Source organism: Pararge aegeria, chromosome 20, assembly GCF_905163445.1.
Source record: "Pararge aegeria chromosome 20, ilParAegt1.1, whole genome shotgun sequence".
NCBI classification, from domain to species: Eukaryota; Metazoa; Arthropoda; class Insecta; order Lepidoptera; family Nymphalidae; genus Pararge; species Pararge aegeria.
Genome location: NC_053199.1, coordinates 6757964 through 6780221, shown reverse-complemented (window position 1 = coordinate 6780221; position 22258 = coordinate 6757964). Strand labels below are relative to the sequence as shown.

General features: G+C 36.7%; 1 protein-coding gene across 5 annotated transcripts in view; it reads right to left on the bottom strand.

Moving 5' to 3' along the window:
• The window catches only part of LOC120632728 (unconventional myosin-IXa-like), a 40720-nt gene that overhangs the window by 5438 nt on the left and 13024 nt on the right, over window positions 1–22258 (bottom strand). For 2 of the 5 annotated variants that reach the window (XM_039902712.1, XM_039902714.1), the window contains exons 6-29: window positions 21861–22000; window positions 20778–21024; window positions 20326–20461; window positions 19777–19925; window positions 19328–19438; window positions 17699–17746; window positions 16961–17146; window positions 16065–16259; window positions 15332–15579; window positions 14476–14647; window positions 12827–13013; window positions 11694–11788; window positions 10203–10274; window positions 10010–10126; window positions 9564–9738; window positions 8894–9006; window positions 8222–8394; window positions 5972–6119; window positions 4666–4812; window positions 3865–4282; window positions 3234–3503; window positions 2106–2267; window positions 1490–1594; window positions 730–867 (exon numbers count right to left, since the gene is read on the bottom strand). In XM_039902712.1, the coding sequence (XP_039758646.1) occupies window positions 730–867; window positions 1490–1594; window positions 2106–2267; window positions 3234–3503; window positions 3865–4282; window positions 4666–4812; window positions 5972–6119; window positions 8222–8394; window positions 8894–9006; window positions 9564–9738; window positions 10010–10126; window positions 10203–10274; window positions 11694–11788; window positions 12827–13013; window positions 14476–14647; window positions 15332–15579; window positions 16065–16259; window positions 16961–17146; window positions 17699–17746; window positions 19328–19438; window positions 19777–19925; window positions 20326–20461; window positions 20778–21024; window positions 21861–22000 (3952 nt within the window). The remainder of the gene's footprint in view (window positions 1–729; window positions 868–1489; window positions 1595–2105; window positions 2268–3233; window positions 3504–3864; window positions 4283–4665; window positions 4813–5971; window positions 6120–8221; window positions 8395–8893; window positions 9007–9563; window positions 9739–10009; window positions 10127–10202; window positions 10275–11693; window positions 11789–12826; window positions 13014–14475; window positions 14648–15331; window positions 15580–16064; window positions 16260–16960; window positions 17147–17698; window positions 17747–19327; window positions 19439–19776; window positions 19926–20325; window positions 20462–20777; window positions 21025–21860; window positions 22001–22258) is intronic. The other 3 variants (XM_039902716.1, XM_039902713.1, XM_039902717.1) reach the window with 3 other exon arrangements.

Genomic DNA, 22258 nt, shown 5'->3' with positions numbered 1-22258 from the left:
GATGTACATCCTTAAGCGTGGAAGCAAGTGATATTTTCATTTTTTAAATTAAAAATGTCCATCACTCCAAAAAGTAAGAGGTACGTGCCGGAGATCGAACTCGGTCACTCCAAAAAGGACGCTGAAGCTCTAATTACTATGCTATCGCCGCTTGTTAAAATATACAACGTGTAACAGAATTACTAAATAATATTGAAAGATGCACAAGTTTAATTCATAAGGATCGCCCCGTAAAAATTTGAAAATAATAGAAACTTATTTATTTTTCCATATAAACGAATTAAATACATTTCAAGTGTTTACTTATGACAACCCTATTGAAGATAAAAGCCTGACACGCGCATAGTACCTACGCTACCTAATAAACAGACACGGGCTTTATCTGATTTCTTTCAGTAAAAACTATGGCAGTGGTTTACTCAAAAAACTTTTACGTTTTCGGTTTCTCAGATAAGTCTCAGAGACCGTACATTCATATGTACCTCTAAAACCGGTGAAGTATTGTTTCGGTTTTCATTTACACGTTGTATAATAATGACGAATTAAGTTGTAAATAGAAATAAGTTGAAAAAAGAAATAGTTTTTTTCTAATTCATGACCGTGCGAAGCCGTGGCGAATTGATAGTTCAGGATAATTTATAGCAAGAATAGTTCACAAAAAAAAAAAAAATACGATAATCTAGTAGTTAGTAATAATTTAATAGTATGTTGTTGAAACTCAAACCTCACCTTCGAACTAAGTCCACTTTTCCTGTAAAGACCTTCAATGTAGAGTCCAGTCATCTCAATGGTTGTGAAGAGTCTGTCCACCACGAGCGGTATATTGCCTTCGCCGGTCGGAAGCTCACCTAATGGTATGCCAAACACCTATAAGATAAAAAAATTGTTATGTTAGTAATTCGAACGTCTATTATTCTCTTAAGCTAGGAAAGCTTTCCAGTTTTCATTGCATACCACATTAATCTAGTGACCCTATAGTCCTTTTGTTATCAAAATAAGAGTTTTATATATAATTTAAGTACATATTTGTTTTTTTAATTTATTCTAAATGTATGTTTTTGTTCGCGGTGCTAGATTCGTCAAGTTTTTGTCACAGCCTGATGGATCTTACAGCTTATACTCTCATTTCTCGTTTTTTCTCCATCTAACTCACAATATAGTTTTTTATTCGCAAGTTGTGGCAGCCTTTAAGTGGGTCTACAATATTACATTAATATGTTTTTTCATTTTTTGTTTAGTTTTATAAGAGTTGTTGTTGTAACCTGTTGATTGTCCATTATATAAATAAATAAGAAACTTTAACAAGCAAATATTTCAAATTTAAAGGTCATAGTGAATGGACCCTTTTGAAATATTTAAGAAGCATTCAAAGGCATATCATTAAAAGTTACTTCTATATGAGAACCATACGGGTTTATTTTACTATATCCGTAACAGAACCAAAAAACGGACTAAATTTAATCTTAGTAGGTAGCTAAAAATTGTATACCTTTCCACGTTTAAGGACACCAAACTGTTCGCGACCGCCGGCGTCAACCGCACCCACTATGGAGGCCGATGGCGTCCTCGAGTCCGACCGACACATTGTGTTAACCTAAATTGAGACCAAAGTATAACTTATTCTTCAAATAATGACCCGTATTTTTTTTTAAATATTCATTTGGTTGATGAATTAATTTATTAACTGGAGGAGTTTTCATCATCATCATCACATCAACCGATAGACGTCCACTGCTGGACATAGGTCTTTTGTAGGGAGTTCCAAGTTCCACGATTCTGAGCCGCTTGGATCCAACGGCTACCTGCGACGCGCTTAATGTCGTCTGTCCACCTTCAATGGGAAGGAGGAGTTTTAGGGATTCTTATTTATAGATTAAGTTCGAAGATAAGTTCATTACTATGTATTTATCATTTGAAAATCAACAGCATTTTTTTATATACTACTTGTATATTAAGGCTGAAACTAAAGAAAAAGTTAAAGCGAGACAAAGTTAGGTACCTGACATGCTGATGAAAGTCATCAAAATGAATTCAGGCAATGGAAACCTCTTTTTGTGGCTTGCCTCCTAATGTGAGATAGCCAATTTTAAAATATCAATTTTTACCTTCATGTAACACTTCTTATGCGACGCCAGCCTGCAAGTCTGGCAAATAAGCGAGCGTTCGATAGGCCACATGAAGAAGGTCTTGCAGATCTCGCACTCAGTGGGGATGTTGATCATAGACAGGATGAACGTGTGCCCTTTGTACTGGATCGGATCGTCCACCTGGAAACGAAGTGACAATTAACCAGACGAATAAGTATTGCATGCACTAGCGCTACATGTACATGTGTATTTTCGATAAGCATACAAGTTATTATTTTGAAGATCGTAGTATAATTAACCTGACAGAACACAAGTATGACAAAACTTTGAAAAAGTTTCCTTAGCTGGAATAAAGATTTTCATGTCGCAAGACTTTCTCGTAAAATAGATTTTCATGTCGCAAGAATTTCTCGTAAAAACACGTGTAAGCATCTGGCAGTTTATCAGATTCTCAATTTCGTACTGAATACAAATTCAGAATCTTCGGAAAGTAATCAAGGTTAAATGGTTCGTACGAATCGTATATAACAAAATCTTAAGACCGGTAAATTAACCTCGAAAAATAATATCATTTCTATAGACCTACGTTCGAGGCCATATTACTACAATCGATTCTGCTGGCGATATCGCCGTACGCTCAGTATAAATATTGATTATGCGATGTTTTTCTGTATATTACGGCATAGCGATAGTTAATCAGAACTTCAAAAGTTGTGGCAGAACTTTATGAAAGCGCACAATAATGGTTCGTATATACATAAAGCCGACATCTATCCTATCAATACCGTTTCATCTCTCGGTAATGTTTCCTTTTAGGGTAGCCGGATGTATTTGGTTTAGACCTCCAGGCTCAGACCGATGTTCTATAGTCATTGTTACGTATGCTACGATGTTAATTGGCAATCATTTTGCCATCTAAAATCTTATATATAAATTACTTGGGTGGGAACAATACAATTTTAGTCGTGACTGGGTATTAAGGTAGCAAATTATCAGAAGAAACCAAAGTATCATGAAAGGTACAAACTCTTAAAAAAATTATTAATATAAATACATTAATTTTATTACGAATCTATTTATTCTATTACGCTCTATCAATCTAAAATTGGCAATGAAGAGTTCTCAAGATACACAAACAATACTTACTTTTCTCTTCTTATCCTTTTTCCTCTTTGTCCTGGCTTTATCAGTTTCATGCTGGCTCATGAATTCATCCATGAACCCTCTAAAGGCGTTCACTCCCATAGTGATAGATAAAGTCGAGCATTCCCTCTCGCAAACAGTCTCCATCACGTGTAGGAAGTTACCGATCAAATCTTTGTACTTAAGTGCTGACCCACGAGTCTCTACCACGCTGTAGGTCGCTACTAGATTGTCTTTAAACTCTCTAAGAGCGTGTTTGAATACCCTGTCCACCTTTATGAAAAATAATTGGTTATAAGTTAATAGTGTCTTTAATAAATTAGTAAAATAAAATAAATTAGGATAATAAATTAAGAAATTGTTAATTAATACCACCCCTTAAATTTTATATATTAAAAGATGATTGAGAATGGATGGATGATAATATTAAAAACAAAATTGCAAGCTACATTTTATGTTAATACAAAAAAGGATGATATTCATTGAGACTTTTTTCCTACAGTCTAGGACCAGTTTGAAAAGGTTTCAAAACGTGAGATCAAATTGTGTAAATAGAAAAGGCTACATATCTAATTTTGTTTCTGCTATGTGTTGCTATTTTTTATGCCGACATTTTAGTTTGATTTCAACATACCTCAGACTGTTTTTCGTTTTCCGACGACTCCATAAGATAAATTTTCTTTGTGATGAAGTGTTGCATTGCCTGCAATTCCGTAGCATCCGATATTATTTTGTCCGTTCTGTCCATGAACTCGGATGTACCGGTCAAATTGAAATTAGAACTAACGGAACCTTTAGACTGGTCTGTTGTTAAATTAAATGCCGACTCTTTGTTTAACATAATACGTTTTCTGTTTTTGTGACGGCCCCTGGATGCAACGGTTACGGGGCTCGGACAGGGCATTGTAATGACACCTTTGTTTTGTATGCATTTGGTGTGGTATAGTTGTTTGCAATCGATACATCTTTGACCCTGAGTGATAAACGCGTCGATCGCTTGATGGCAATATACACATTTGTCCCCTTTAGCAAATCTTGTGCCTTTACGAAACCTGAAATTTTAGGTTTATTAAATCCAGTCGAATTGTTTCAACTTTACCGACAAAGTTTGGAAATTCTCGAAGCTAAATTGGTAAAAGACGGACCACATCGCTTGTAGGACCAATGGACGTTGGTTTCCCAATATCCAGAAAGGGCGACCATGCACCGAAAAAAGCCTTGGTACTCCACGCATGTAAAGAGTAATCTCAGAAAGCAGCCGACTGTTATCTGTAGATTTACTTAAAAAAGACCTGCCAAAAAAAATTGATACCAGGAATACACATAGTAAAGAGAAGTTTCATTTCATATTAGACCAATGCAGTTTCGTTTAGTGCCCAACTTTGTTTGTATCATGCTCGATAGGAGACATACAAGATAGGTTCGGCTATTTTACCTGTGCCCAGCGATGCCAAAGAGTCCATTGCCCGTGTGTCCGATGTAATCAGGCATTGAACGGACCGGGGCGCGAGGATCAGGTGCAGGGTCTGAATTGCGTCTCCGCAACGTTTCATTCCCCATCACTGACACTTCGGACGCCGCGCTATACGCCAGTAGAAATTGTATATTTAGCAATTTTACCAATTAACTATATATACAACGTGTAACAGAATTACGAAATAATATTAAAGGATGCATAAGTATAAATCATAAGGAATCACCTTGTAAATATATTATATAAAAAAAGCATATTTTCCATACAAACTAATTCAAAACATTGTGTTTACTTATACCAACTCTTTTGAAGATAAAACACTAACAAGCGCGTAGTACCTACGCTAGGCGACACGTACCTAATAAAGTGACAGGAGTCGCATTTCTGATTCTTTCTCATCTTTCAGATATCTTTCAGAAACAATAGCGATTTATATGAAACTAAAGAGCGCCATCTAGTGACAGTACTGTTTCCTAGTATTGTTACTAGATGGCGTAACTTTCACAGGATCGAACTCGTAAATTTAGTTACTTAGCACTCAAAATACACTAAAAACAATTTCTTACCATATTATGCATCAAAACATCCTCAATATGTAATAAAATAATTAATATTGCTAAAACTACCTTTATTTTTAACAATATAGACAGTTTTAACATACGGGTTTGGAACAATTGATAAGAGGGGTGTTTTTGTATATATTCTTTCGCGGCATTGTTACCTAAGCGACGATATGCAATGTTTCTTAGTCTTGGACAATGTGAGCGAATTTTAAATGACAGGCTTTTTAAGGTTTTCTTTCGGCGTTTGTACCTCAATCTCTAAAAAAATACTAAACAAAATTGTCCAAAAATAGCGCTGTCCTTTTCCAGGGTATACAGTGTGAAAAGGACAACACTGATCTTCAACCTCTTATTTTCACAACAAATAATGGTACTTCATTCACATACTGCGGGGCGCATCTAATCCACAGAATAATATAATATTATAAATACACTGGTATTTGTTTGTTTGTTCGTCATTACTTTACGCCTGAACTAAGCAAACAATCGACTTGATTTTTGACATAGACTTACTTGAAAGGACGGAAAGTAACATAGGTTACTTTTGGTCCATTACATTCCCAAGAGTGTTTTGAAACAGCCTAACAGAACAGTTCGTAGTTTTACACCAACTTCTCGTCCTTCTTTTATGTCCTAACAAAGCACCCAAACTTTTTCACCGCTGGGAGCAGCTATAGCATATAGTAGATTATAATAACACTGACCGTTTAATGTCGAGATGGTCGGGTTGTCGTGTGATAGCAAGTGGCGGTGGCTCGTTCTCGACGCGGTCGGGAAGGCGTCGGGGCGAGCGGCGTGCGGCTCGCACCGGCGGCGCGGGCGGGCCCTCCGTCCGTCCAAGGGGTACGCATACTAAAATTAAACGAGTTTCTTTACTCTAATGCCCGCTTTCACTAAACCTATTAAGCGCTTAAATCGGATGTCTAATCATTTGGGTAGAGAAAAGAAACTTATCACTAACTCTTAGATGATGACTAATGACGTCAGGCACCATCTAAAGTTACGACACCGATTCGGCGGTGCGTATTATTCAGGGAACTAGACAGATGAAAAAATATAAATTCGGTTTTTTTCATAGCCGCAAAATACCAAACCATGTGGCAAGAATCATGGACAAGTAAGGCTATATGAGTTGCCTAGTGCAAAATCGATCGGTGAAAGGTAAATGTATGGGTAGGAATCTTCTTTGATTAAGCTTTACTTACTTAGGCATTGCCTTGTCAGTCTTTAGTGAAAACGGGCATAAGAGCCCTTTTCCTGTCATGCGGAATTCATGTCTACCTGCGTGCGGATCTTGGTCGTATGCACTCATGGGGGACATAAATTAAGTCAGAGGTGCGTACCGAGAAACGAATTCAGCCCCTTCGAAAGGATAGCCGAAGATTTACACACTAAGCTATCACCGCTCACATAATATATGGTATTACTTTTTTTTTATAAATAGCTAAGAAAGGCGCCTTTAAACACAAGAATTGAAAATTAAACTTTATTGTTTACAAATTATGATTTCGAAGTACGGCACCCTACCTATCGCAGTAAGCTTCATCTTTTTTATGTTAGTATAGAAGTATGGTACCTTCTAGTGACAACTGTTTGTAATCAATATTGTATATAATTTGACGGCCGATTGGCGCAGTGGGCAGCGATCCTGCTTTCTGAGTCCAAGGCCGTGGGTTAGATTCCGACCACTGGAAAATGTTTTTCAGCGTTTATATGTATATTATTTATTTATTTATATAACTTACCATAATAATAAAAAAATAATTGTATTAGCACATCATAAAAACCCATCAATATAAGCGATGTCACACCAAGGAGGTAAATAGAATATTTATGCTCCCAATAAAAATCACTAGCACCAAAACTCATTTTTATAATACAAGACACATCTTTTTAGCACGACAGCACAGTAGGAACTGTTTCTAAAATTGTCGACCAACACTTTGCAATTAGGATATCTATTGTTACTAATAGAGTAATCATTTTTTTGAGTAAACATAACGGTTCACTTGCCTCTAAATTCATGACTGCATTATTAATTAATGAGCACCCATAATAACAACATTAAAAGATGTAGACACAGAAAAGATTCAGCTATTATATTATCTTAATTGGCCATAAAATTCATTTGTAGACAATAATAGGAGATTTTTTTGCTTTTCGAGACAAGGGAAGAGTAGAAAATAATTTAAATTTTTACTTTATTTTGATATATTTGCTTAAGTATGCTTAAGCGCCGTAAATACTTTGTTGTTTGTAATGATTTCGTTTTTGCGGCGCTCACGTTTAAGCCTCTGAGCCCAGACACGAAAAACTGTATTAATATCGTGTCCTAAAAATTTGTCTTGACGTTTGGTGACCCAAGAGCTGACGCTTATTTAACCCAACGGCTAAGGCACTTCAGTAGGGCAATAGCGCCAGCATTTTGGATAACATACCCATAGGTGAACAGTTAGACGCCTTATATATTTTTTTAAATATTAATATTAGTTTGTAATTATTATTATTTTTGTCAACTTATTATTAATTGAGTGGCATTATATATTTTTTTTTGATAGATGAAAAACTATGTTTCAACTCAATATGGAAAATTAACAAGTCGACAAGGGTTAAGGGTGCGTAGAACCTATAAAATACGTTATATTTATATTTGAATAAATAAATAAATAAATGATTATTTTTTTGGATATTTCTCATCATATGTCTTTAAATAATATGACCTTCGATTTTAATAAAAATGCGCTTCGAAGTACGATACCTTATTAGTGAATGCTGATTTTTCACAACATTGGCTTTACTATTTTGTAAGTTTCAATGATACTCACAAGTTATCATTTCTGGAGAAATGGTGACATGGACGGAAGGACAAACAGACCGTATCTGTCTGTGAATAGGATCATGGCTTCTAATTTGTATTATGACATTTACCTAAAAATAGTAGTGGAGACACATACCTGATTCAGAACTGGTGTCGGTTCTATGGGAGTCCCGATGGTCCCGCTGATCCCGGGAGTCCCGCTGGTCTCTCGGGTACCTTCTGACTGGAGGCAAACTTTGCAGCGCACGGGCGGGCGGCTCAAGAGTCGTACTGGACAAACTGCGCTGATATACTTGGGGGGACGTTCGTCTGGTAATTCAAGGAAGACAGTAATAAATATCTATGACATCACACATAGTAGATTTGTTTGATACCGTTAGATTCTGTGTGTTATACAAGGTCAGGCCAAAATTTGTATAACAAAGTCGGTTCTTTTGTTTCAAAAATGTGTTTTATTAATTGCATTTTGGAATAGTCAAGGAAAATTTTAGAGATGCTTATTATACTTATAGTAACGCCAGCCCGGCTTTTCGGCTTCAATGGTAGCACACATACTGAGTAGGAGTCTTCGGTCGTGACTAGTTACCGACACAGACGTGCCGCTAAACGATTTAGCGTTCCGGTACGATGTCGTACGTCTTAGACTGCATCTTACCACCAGGCGAGATTGCAGTCAAGGAATCAAAAATATCCCATGATGCATACTATTTACAATATGTACGGTATATATATAAAAGTAAAAATATGCTGGCCCAGACCCCACTCGATCCAGTGAGTCACATAGGACAGTCGGACCGTTTGACTTTACCTTGAACTATTTTTAGTTGTGTCAGAACTCTCCGCCGGACTCCAGTCGCCAACTTGCCGAAGGTATTCTTCACTACTGCTCGCTATTGATTCTGCTAATTCTCGCTCCCGTATCTGTACCATGAAAAGAGATTAACACAAGAATAAGAAATTCGACGTTAAGTGAAATCATAGTTGTCAGCCGTAGATTAAGGCAGGCTCCTATCCTCATAACGAGTGACAAAGTTTGTCATTTGTTACGAGGTGAGAAGCCACATAATGGTGTCACGGAAAAAGGCAGTGGGTCGTTCAAAGTGAAGTTAAATATTTCTTTATTCAAATGTGTTCATGGTATACACACATGATTTTTCACAGCATTATTGACTAAAATATTCGTTAACTAAAATATTCAGGATGAGGTTTTATATGTATGTTACAAAATTTATGCAGTGCGCAGTTTAGATATGAATACCGTGCAGAATCGTAAACTCACGCACGCCCATTTTTGAAAAAATTTAAACAAAGTATTTACGTGTGCACACTGAGTGTGAGTAAATCTTGGTCTTCTTACCCTATTCACATGTGTGGTACAAGCTTTACGTAAATATAAAAAAGTTCAAAGTATTTTGACAAACCAGTGAAAAGATCAATTTTATAATGATTGTAGAGCAAACATTTTGAAGGAAACATACCTTGTTCTTTTCTGCCATTAGATAGTTCTGGTCGATTCTAAGCCATAGAAGCTCATTGGCCAGATCTTCCGCCGTAATCTTGTTAGGCCACGCTACTATTCCCTGCGGGTATTTGTTTGTGTTGACATTCCAACTCTCATCTGGCGACGATTCGTTTGCTTCTTGGTGAATTAAACTGCACAAAATTAATAACTTCGTTATTTTGATAGTAATATAAGCGAAAAAAGATGTTATTTAACAACAACTTTGTGCCAGTATTTTATAGAAACCTGGAATAAATGTTTGTTTCTTGCTCAAAACAATTTATGAAGGATTCATTTGAATTCCTTGAACACATTGATTCCTCTTATTGTCGTTTTTGGGCGGCAGTTATAACTAAACAGTAGCCTGATTGCCAGCAATTTGTATTTATAGAATTAAAACATAGTATGGTTTTCAAAAGTTACCTTGGATTAGATTGTTTCAATGGCAACTCCGTAATATTCTGAGATTTGGAGACTCTTCTTTTGTTGTACGTTTGCGCCGTCGAACTTTCTATCAAGTTATCGTGTTTTTTCTCTAAACTGCAAAAAAAAACATTTCAATTATATGACCCTTTCCAAACAAGTGCATGCATTTTCTAAAAAAAAGAAACTTTACCTGGCTATTGGCAGCGATTGAGTAGCACGAAGTTGTCTCGTTTTCTCCGCCTCTTCTTGTATGAGCATATTTCTGAAAAGTACATAAGATTTAATGTAGTACGTTTGAATATGTTTTTGTCCTAGATTATTCTATTTTTTAGTTAGAATCTCCTGGAATATTGATGACGGTTTTTTACTTTTACAATTTCATTTAATCTAATATTATATTATGAAATAAATTCACCAATATTATTAGCTCTAATTCATCGAAGTTTTGAAGTGTTTGTACAAAAACGCCACTATGTCAGTCCGTATACAGGACCAGACTACGAAACCGATCCAACTGCAGCGTGGAGTGCGACAGGGAGATGTTATCTCCCCGAAGCTGTTTACCGCTGCGTTGGAGGACGTTTTTAAGCTTCTGGATTGGAACGGGCTTGGCATCAACATTAAAGGCGAGTACATCACTCAACTTCGGTTTGCCGACGATGTAGTCATAATGGCAGAGACTCTGGAAGACCTTAATGCGATGCTCAATGACCTCAGCAGAGTTTCTCAACAGGTGGGCCTTCGTATGAACATGAGCAAGACGAAAATTATGTCTAACGCTCATGTTCCGCTCCACCCAATAATTGTTGGGAGCTCTGCACTCGAAATTGTAGACGAGTATATATACCTAGGACACACGATCCAGTTAGGTAGGTCCAATTTCGAGAAAGAGGTAAACCGCCGAATCCAACTCGGATGGGCAGCGTTCGGGAAACTTCGTGACATCTTCTCGTCCAAAATCCCTCAGTGCCTGAAGACTAAAGTCTTCGAACAGTGCGTGTTGCCAGTGATGACTTACGGATCAGAGACATGGTCGCTAACTATGGGCCTCATAAAAAGGCTCAGAGTCACTCAGCGGGCGATGGAGAGAGCTATGTTAGGAGTGTCTCTACGTGATCTAATCAGAAATGAGGAGATCCGTAGAAGAACTAGAGTTACCGACATAGCTCAGCGAGTTGCGAAGCTGAAGTGGCAATGGGCAGGGCACATAGCTCGGAGAACCGATGGACGTTGGGGTCTTAAGGTGTTGGAATGGCGACCCCGAACCGGTAAACGCAGCGTAGGTCGGCCCCAAACGAGGTGGACAGATGACATCAGGCGAGTAGCTGGGAGCCGTTGGAGGCAAGCGGCCCAGGACCGTGCATTGTGGAACTCCCTACAAAAGACCTATGTCCAGCAGTGGACGTCAATTGGTTGAGATGATGATGATGATGATGAAGCACCGCGAGAAAATGATGTCAAAAGCGGTGATAGCGCGAATTCACTTTCGGGGAGGCCGAGTTCGAATCCCAGCACGCACCTCTAACTTTGCTAAGTTATGTGCGGTTTAAGTAATTAAAATATCAACGATGAAGGAAACATCCTTAAGAAACCTGCGTGCCTGACACAGCACAGTAGGCATAGTATAATAATACACGGTATGGTGGGTAGTTGCCAGAAATTAAACAGTACGAATACTTACAGTTGCTTATCAATAATATGCTTCAGTTGTTCAATACTTGGCGGCCTGGTCTTGAAGCCGTCAGTTTCGGACGCGAGTGTCGGTTTACTCTCATGCTGTCAACACAGTAGGGAAGGATGATTTGTACATGTGTGTACTACAACACTTTCAAATCGTATCTACGATGAAATTAGTAGGACATATTATTACAACGAAATTCAATCGGTTAATATGGTTTTGAAAACGTTCATATTATTGTACAATATATTATAAAATTATGTTAAAAACAGTGGTGTTGCTAGGTTGATGGCCCATAGTTTACGAATCTCTCTTTCGTTTCCGAAACTGGCACAAAATATGGATAAAATTAAGGCAAACATCGATAAGTAATTCATACCTATATCTCTAATCATGTCAAGTGATTTATTCTTTTTTGATATAAAAACCTGTTTTAATTAGAAAAGAGTTTTTTTTTAAATGCTTTTACCATTCGTAACTTTTTTAAGATAAGTTGTTTTTGTGAGGTGAAAGTTGATAATTATTCCAAATAACATAAGAACTAAGCTACGAGATTTAAACGCACCTCAGATGAAGCCAAATTTAAAATCACAATTTTGAATCGTTTAAAGACTTCACATAAGCTGGCAGCACCACTTACAATTTGTTATAGTCTGATAAAAGTACATGCTAAATTATGTAAACATTTCTAAAATAAATCCATTACAAATATCATAGAAGTTCACGTCACGAAAGTTGAAACTGTGCAGTAATCAAAGATCTAAAGGTAAATCTTTAAAAGTTGTTTAAAACTTAAAACGCACTGGAAGAGCATATGTGCGTCTTGTCACCTCAAGTGGTGCGATAGTATAACTTCTTCTTAAGTCTGCGCCTGTCAAAATTTTGTCATAGTTCGTCTTTTATACCATATTGTTTCTACTGAACATTGCCTTTCTACAAGAAAATAGAAGAAGAAGAAGAAGAATAGATTATAAAACATGAATTTAAAGTTGAAAGTGGGCGCCTAAAGGCGGCCTTATCGCTAAGGTCAGGCTATTGAAAATAAAATTGCACATAAAAAGAAAAAAACTACTGTGCCCGCACATTTTTTCAAATTTTGTAACGTGTACTGTATAACACTATGTTTTGTAACTTACCTTGGTTTTAACTGGTGTAATTCTCCTCCTGAGGTCCGGTAGAGTCTTTCTCAGTATGAAACCGCGGGCTGCGGCTTGGAAGAGCAGTACGGCGTCCCGTAGTCTTAAGTACCACCGCCGCACCCGACTGCCGCGAAACCATGCCTGCACTCGCAACGCTGCCTCGTACCGCGATACTAACCATTGCCTATCCGACAAATGTTTTTCAAAAATCAATACTTTGTATTTTAGGGCAATACAACCTGTCTTAATTTTTTTATATTCTAATAACTGGGTTTATACCTTTCAATAAAGATTATTATTATTATTATTATTAATTTAAAAGACTTAGGCGTTTTCGACGTTAAAGATAGTCATTTTTACGTCAAAAAAACGTCGTAAATAATTTTCAAGGTCATTCTCATAGTAATATTTAAAAGATAAAAAGGTTACTTATTCGAGGAGATAAATATATTGACGTTAAAGATACTCATCTTTTACATCAAAAAAAAATTGGTTGCCTGTAAAGTCGGTATACGGGCGAAAGTTTTACGTGACAACGACTTTGAGTGGTAAAATAATTTTAATGTGAATATTCATTCGTATAGTAGGAAGAAGGATGAAATAATAGTAACAATTTAAAACATTTATTTATACAAAGAATTATATTTAAAACATTAATTTATACAAAGAATCTCGCACTGAATTTCATATTAACAAAATTTTATTTTTACCTTTACACATACATACGTATTTATATACAAATATAAATACGTATGTATGCGTACAATGAAACAGCGTTTACTACAAAGGGACGCGTGCCTTTCGCTTTTTATGTCTGTCTCTCTCGCTCTTAGGCGGGCTAACCATGCCCGAGTGGAAGGGACGCGTGCCTCTCACTCGCTCTCATTGTGAGCGCATAACGTGAGCGGAGCGTAACGCAGTTTCTTGAAGTGTCACCCGGCAAACCAATTTATAAGACGTTGTCACGTCAAAAAACGTCGTAAATAATTTTCAAGGTCATTTTCATAGTAATATGTGAAAAATAAAAAATTTTACTTATCCGAGGAGATAAATATATTTTTTTAATGATAATTGGAACATATACAATTTCGTAGTACATTAATTTGATTTAACTCGTAAGTTTATACAACGTATGGGCTTTAGAGGTTATTACATTATTTAATGTATCTGAGACTTGTCTGAGAAACCGAAACGCTAATAGTTTTTGAGTAAACGATTGCCATAGTTTTACTGAAAGAAATCAGAACCACATGCAAAAGACTCTTTTCACTTTATTAGGTACGCGTCCCGTAGCGTTGGTACCATACAAGTGTCGATTTATTATCTTCAATAGGTTTGTCATAATTAAACGCTAAGAATGTTTGTATGGAAAAATAAATATGCTTCTTATGATTTAAAATTTTTACTTAAGTTATTTTTAGTTTTTCGTAATTCTGTTACACGTTGTATATGCAATGTAAGCGCACAAAAATGTTTTTTATGACATCATATCACATATCTTAGAATTTCTTTGCTTTCGTATACTATATAATAAACACTATCCATTGCTAAAAATGGCGTTTAAATCCGTTGCGTAATTTAAAAGATCTAAGCGTACTTAAGAGCGGGAGCGACTTCGTTTTAAACTATGTAAAGAAGATGCGTACCTGCAATAACCCTGTATGACCAGTGAAGCTCTGCGTAACGCCAGAAACCGCCGGCGTTCAAGCACTGCCCGGAACCATCGTTGTATCGTGATAATTGAGGCCATTATCTGTTGGTGTAGGCGGTACTCCAGTTTTGTTTGTTCGCTTTCACGCATGAAGATCTTTGTTGCACCTGTAAAATGCAGAATTTAATGTGACGGTTTTTTTTTATGCAAACGTGAAAGCTGCGTCCTTATGTGCCTCTAATCTAACAGACCCATCGCGATTTATCATTCTTTGAAAGAAAAATAAAATAGAACTCGTATCGATCCATACAGATCGACACACAAGTACACAATATTATTGGGACGGTGATGTCACTGCAATACAATATAATTTAAAAAACTGCAATACAATATAATTAAAAAAACTGGACTGGAGATCGTAGATGTTCCAGATCAACATTAGTAAGTAAGTGCGAAGGGCCATGCACGGAACAGGTCCCACAAGGTCCCAGTCTATGTTCATCAATCTGAGGCGTAGGTGTTATGCCTCACATGCCTATAATTACACTGGCAACCACGCCCTTTAGCCGGGTCACACACAATGCTGCTTGGCGGAAGGAAAGCATATGTGGTAGTACTTCCTCGTTATTTGCCTCAAAAAGCTATGCTACTACCAAAAATATATATACCAATGTACAGTCTAGTTTTATAGCCAGTATAAAACAATTGAAAAGATTTTCTCGTTAAAACGAGTCCCCTAACATAGTGTGATTGCATAAGCTTAAGGCGCACCTACTGCAAACAAACAATAACCTTTGGAAATAAATATTATCAAAGAAAAACATACGTATAATCATGTAACTTTCACTTACCCAGCTGATAATTATCTCTGTCTAAGTTCAAAGTGGCGAGGAAATGCCTAACATCAGCCTGTGAACTCAATAGCCCTTTAGGTAGCAGAATACGGTACAGCTGTATGAACTCTTCATACGTGAGGCGCACGTTGTAACCCGCTTGTCTGATCCGCACCGTTTCCAACATTCCTGTGTACCTCAGTTGTCTTTGAACAGTTTCTTCGTCGAAAACATTTGGCACTTTATCACTGTTTGATTTTATACACCTGCAAAGATATATCTATTTATCGTTTTGCACTACACGACACTAATTTGCATCTGTAACTACACTTAACACGAGTTTGCACATCTCGACCGAGTATGATATTATTAGCTCGAGTTCCTCAAGAAATCCACGACTCAAGAAACGGCGATACAAAAGTGTACGACTTGGAAACCAGAAGCAATGTTATTTCTGTTGCATACAAATATGACGTTATGAAACTTCATTAAAACGCATATAAAAATTTCGGTATCATAATAGTTCACCGCAGCATTTTGAGAAGTCCCGGATTTAGTTTCACCAGTTCTGCAAATTATATGTATTCGGAGATTGTTTTACCAAGTACTACTAAAAATTTAAGAAAGAAGGTTAAAATTAGACTCATCAACTCTTACTTTTAAGTTTTGTAATTGAAAACCATTAACGCTTTCGTAAAGTCGTGATAAGAAGGCTGATCTCCAGGTAGGCAGATAGCTCTTATAAACTTACCTAATAAAAAATGGGTTAGCTTGATTTAAAGTTTCCATAAGAGCTGCAAGCGAGTGTTGAAACTGTGCAGCCACAGTCAACGGCTGTTTTCTTTTTCCCGCAGGCGCGGCCGTGCGTCCCGCTAGCGTCTTCACACTTTGCAAGTTTTTCAAACCTTTCTTTGCCCGCTCTCTGGGCCTGAACGACTTGTTTTTCCTGTTAATTCACAAAACCATTCAGGATCACAAACGCTATAGACTACGATCCCGACCACCGAGAAAAAACTGCGGATATATGTAAACATTCATGCGCTAGTAAATTAACTAGTTGCCGGTTATACAATACAATATCAAAACTATACGGTTGGTATTTGCCAAACGATATAAGCCGTGAACTATTAGTTACACTATACTTCTTATGATAAAAAAATTGTATATCCCGCATATAAATATAAAGAACATAAACCGTAGAACCAATATATTAATACAAAAAAGGATTAAAAGAAAATTATAAACAAATAGCCGTTACCACAACTAACTAACCCAGTTTTAATGTTAATTCGAAAAAATATAGATAATATGACAACATAACGAAAATTCATCAAACAAAATCTCAAAGGTAAATTAATCAACAAGATAAATGCCACGTATGATGTTACATGCGTGTGATAATGATGATTATAGAGATTACTTAGTTTCAGAATGTTGTAATAAAGTAATTTAAAAATAAACGGTTCGCCGAATCGTCGCAGAATGAGATAGATGATCGTTTGTTTGATGAACGGATCGCAGGAGAATGGAGTATGTAGAGTGGAGAGAGTGGAGACAGATAGAGGCCAAGGCAGATACAGTTGACAGACTACAGTGAGGTGGCGCGTGTGCGGCTGCGCGCGCAAGCGGCAAGCGGTGCGCACGTACATGACAATGAGGCTGGCGCGCTGTAGTACGTCGGCGTCATCGAAGCGCTCGTCTCGCTCGCGGTCGAGGCGGCGCGTGCGCGTCTCTGCGATCCTGTAATTTTTCCCTCCCCCGCGCCCGCGCGCCGCCGCCTCGCCCCGCTGCTTACTATCGCCGACCCGAGCCTTGCTCGCCGCGCGAGGCGTTCTACCCGGGTCGACAAACAAGGCATAATACTGAATTAATGGAACGAAAACAAAAATTAAGAGAACAAAATAAAACCAGTCGATTAGGTGCCGTTGAGTACGCATGCGAGACCGTGTGCCGAGATGAGAGTGCGGTATTACGGTTCTAGTTAAGGGTGACCGTGACAGTTCGCTAACAGTGAGATGTTCGAGTAGAATAAATAGGCTTTGTTTAGGTATACTTCCGTTTCTGTCATAATCAGATAGATTGTTGCCGGACGTTTCATAAAATTGTGACAAATTTTCGGTTTAATTTGATTTTGGCTACAACACGTACAAGATTCGAATTAATCATAGTTATCATTCTGTATAAAATTGGACACACGCTTACAAAGAAGATTTGAAAATATATAAGAAAAGAAACTAAATAATTAAATAACTAAAATAAATACACCTAAACATAGCCTCTTAGAACGTAACGCTAAAGGATGACAAAAAGTGGAGTAGATAAAAAACATCGAGATCCATGCTTAGTGCACATAAAATGTAAAGCATGCCATAAACGGTGACTTACGCAATGCGGTTGATTGCGAGATTGATTGACGACACAGTCGCCAGTTGGCTGAGCAGAGACATTTCATTGAGTCACATTACAGTATTAGCAAAGCTTATACAAGAAATATTATGGTTAGCTAATGTTGGTATTGATACATTATTGTTTGGCCACAAAGTGTCAAAGCTCGGTTTGTTTATATGCACTATCAAGCCCTAAGTTGTGGCTTCGGTAAATAGAAAACCTGACTACCACTTAAAAATGGAACAATGAAGAACAATATGTTTACTTTATACCACTAGTGAGATAATTTGACGACACAGTCATTACAGTTTTATTACAATACTTTTACTTCCTTAAAACCGTATAAGATACATTCCTTCTCACACTTAGCATATGAAAAAAAAATTACGAAAGTATTACGCCAGATGCAAGAGCAATTCAAAATTACGCACTCCGCCAAATCTACCTCTTCAATTACATTAAGAAAGAACCTAAAAATCGACTCACTAACTTAAATTGTTATCTAATTTAACTAGTATTTGTTACATAAATGAAATAATAATAATCAGCCTACTCTGCTGCTGATAAGTCTTTTGTAGGAATTTATACACACAAAGAGAGTCGCTTATTTCTAGCGGTTTCCTGAGATTCGTTTGATCTTGTCTGTCCAACTAGTGGGGCTCCAGCAACGCTACGTTTGCCAGGGCCATGATGGCCTTATAGCATCTTGGTACCACAATGCCCATGTGATAATAATATACCCAACAGTCCTCGAGAACTAAATGTCTTGCCACTTTGACTTTACAGGTAGCTAGCTAGCTATGTCGGTAACTCTGGTTCTTCTACGGATCCCCTAGTTTTTTATTTGATCACATAACTCTTCATCGCCCACTGAATAACTTACAGCTTTCTTAAAAGACGCACAGTTAGTGACCAAAAGTAGGTAGTGAGGATACTCAGAAATGTCACAAACAGAAATAAGCAAGTGTCTTCCATTATTTATTTTAAGTATCAATATCAACATTTAGCACAATATAATTACATATTTATATTTTTCTTCTTTACTAATTGTTTGGCATATTATGCAGGTATACATGCCGTGGGCTTTGTTAATAGGACGCATCTTCTTACTCGTTCTAGGTACATAGGCTAATAGTTTGCAATTGAAACCTTCACAATCACAGGCCAATTCACTTCAAGCACAAGAACTATCTTTATAATAAATATTGACGTTATCTAATACGCGCGTGATATAGCTAGATCTACAGCAGGCCCTCAAGTGAGGTTGCACAGTTACTCGCCTTTATATAGGCGTTTAGAGAGATTAGGTTTAATAAACCACCATGCTAAAATTATATTCACAGATTTTCTGCAGAACTAACGCAAAAACATTGAGTATAAATTAACAAATTGGAATCAAGTCCGTTGCTCCTATGTTCTCTGTTTGTTATTTTACGCATTTAGAAGTAGTAAATCATTTCTTGAATATCATGCTTGAGAGGTGGGTGATTGATCTTCTTATATCGAGCAACTCTTACAATAAAAATCTATTGTCTATATTTAAACACGGCCTTTTCTTGTAAACTGCTGACAAAAGGTCGTAAACTACTAATACGTTGAAGTAGTTATATGAGTGGTCGTTCTCACCTGATAATACTGTCATTTGGCGCATGTATCGACACTCTTTGTACTCTTGACGCGCCATCTACTCTGTTTACTCGGTGTCGTCTACCGGCTTCTTGAAATGCGAAGTACCCTCTGTAAATAAACAATTTTAAATGAACTATATAGATCTATGCGTGTCATTCACCTCCTCGATAGATCTGTATTACAGGCCGCAAACATTTTTGTAGGATCAAATCAGAGGGCATTTTTTTTTTTTCAATATTACACTGCTTGCACCATTTAATGTTTCTCTTTTTCAAAGGCAATATTTAACATAATATTTGACTATAGTGTTTTAATTCTTGCAATAATAGCGAGTAATAACGTCAGTTTGAGAAAAAATATATGTAATTAACATATTGTAAGCTTTCAAAAGAAAATGATTGTAACAGAAGTGTGATAACAAAAATAAATTTGTGATATTGCGTTACCTAAAGAAAGCCCGTACAATAGCCCATCTGAACACAGCGACCGGGTCCACGCCAACCAGTTCCCTCACGAAGGCCAGAGATGAGTTCTTCAATACACTCACTATGTCCTGCCGCATTAAGTCTAGATTCTTTTCTCGCATCGCTGTGACCTATAACAAATGTTAGGAATCGATACTTAATATTACAGATTCGAAAGTAAGTCTTACATATAACATTTTCAAGGCTTTGACCTATGTAACTTTTAACAGATACATTTTGCATATTGGATGGAACGTTTAAACACGGAAAAAGGTGTCCGTAGGGTTCACCCATAATTTTTGGATAATTTTTTACGCACCACGAAAATTAAGACCCCTTATAATTTTAACTTTTGTAGCTCGAACTGTATCCTAAATGGAAAAACGGTAGCTCTCATAATCACAGATACTATACTCTCTCAAAGTACTTCAAATTTAAATGATATTTGCATACGATTCAGGCTTTTCGTGTCGATAGTACAATTTTGCATAACGAAAACGGTAAAATTATAAATTAGCAATGAAGATTTACCTGATACTTGACTCTGCCGGCATAATGTCTCACGACAAATGCAGGCTCTCGTCTTTGAGGCTTTTCATAAAAAGGATTGTCTTCGTGGACGGAATTAAACTTCTGTAAGAGGGTTTCATTCGTTGCCCATGGAAAACTGAAACAATGTAACAAAGAAAGCTTATTAAGTAATGTATTAAGAATATAAACAATGTAGACCATCTACATTGTTTATATTCTTAATCTTTAACATTGATTTTTGCTGCACAGTACATTTCCCCATATAATTTTATATGAAAAAATCATTGGTTACACAATGTCTCAATATACTGAAAATACTTTTAGATATGTTTCAAGTTCACCAACGCAATATTAGTTTTCGTTAGTTAGTAATTTTTAGTATTTTTTGTTCCTTGTATATTTTTAATTCTGTATTGTTGAGCCTTCGTATCGCATCAAATAACACCACTCACTTGCACTGATCGTCCAACAAACACAACAGTCCCCCTGGTTTGCCCTCAATGAGCTGCAGGCAGCCCGTATTGTCCGAGAAGCCTATATCCGTCCACCGTATGCCTTCTCTCCTATATTCCTCTTGCTCGTACTTAAACACGTGTTGGTTGAAGTAGTACTGTAGATGCTCGTTCGCGTAATTGATGCAGAGCTGCTCGAAACTGTTGCTCGGACCAAAGTCCTCAAAGCCGAATATATCGAGGACGCCTGTGAACATTTTTATTAAATATTTAACGAAAACCTAACTTATCACTTTTTTTCGACAATGATAATGAATTTTCGACACATCACAGAATGTTAATTTTTACAGGTCATTTTTTAACTCATTAAAATAATATCAAAGGAAAAGAGTAGCTCTATAACGTCAAATTTTTTCTCCCGCCTTTATTATCCTTACATTTTCGAGAAAATTAAAACCAGTTTTTTTTTTCTGTGCTTAGTTTTTAATTAACTTAATAATCTCTTTATTTTGTAATGTCATTCTATTGCGTAGCCCAAAAGTGCCAATGAAAATTAAAATCTCTATTTTCAATTTTTATGCTAATGAAATAGCTTATTGGTTTGGAACACAAAGCATGATCTGAACTAATTTATTGAGTCTAATAATTGTAGAACCCTCTTCGAAAGGTTTTTTTGTTAGTTTAGTTTTATTCTGGATTTGTGTCAAACAGAATTACATCATTGTTGTTGTATGCGGCACGAACGTGTTGTTTTATAACCTCACAATTTTTTTTAAACAATAATAAAATATAGATTTGTTCATCCGCTTCTCATCGTGTTAGCCACATTAATTAAATTAAATTAAATGAAATAAAAATAGTATAGTTACGTCTCATATGAAATGAAGATTTGAGACCTTCTTGGGACCACTGACCAAGACGTGCCGCTAAGCGATTTTAGCGTTCCGGTACGATGACAAAAAATCACAATATATGTTTGAGTTGAGTTGAGGCTTCAAGTTCCTTTTTTGTATATTTTATTTGTATAAGATCAAAGTATCACTATTTTGAAAGTAACAATATGTACATTTAAGACAGACACACCTATACTATGCCCCTGATGTTCCCGTAGTGTGTCCTTTTTTGAGAGCAGCGCGTGGTTAACCTGCATCACAATCCAGTCGAACAGAGCTCCGTATAGGCACTTTGCCATCGCGTCTCGGGTTGCGATCGCTTCTGGCAATCTGAAACATGAATATGAATATATTGCACTGCAGTATAAAAGTTTTAATGACAATGAAACCTTTTTTTTTACAGTCTTTTTCTGGGATCAATAGTATAAGAGAACTGACTGTGCATGGTTTTAATTAAAAAAGTACTATGCGGAAGTTATACACTGAAGATTAGTTCGCTATGATGCGTGACAACTAGACGAAAATGTAGGGCGTTATTTATAATTAATTTAACAACATAGATCACACAAACAAAGTCTAAAAACAGTT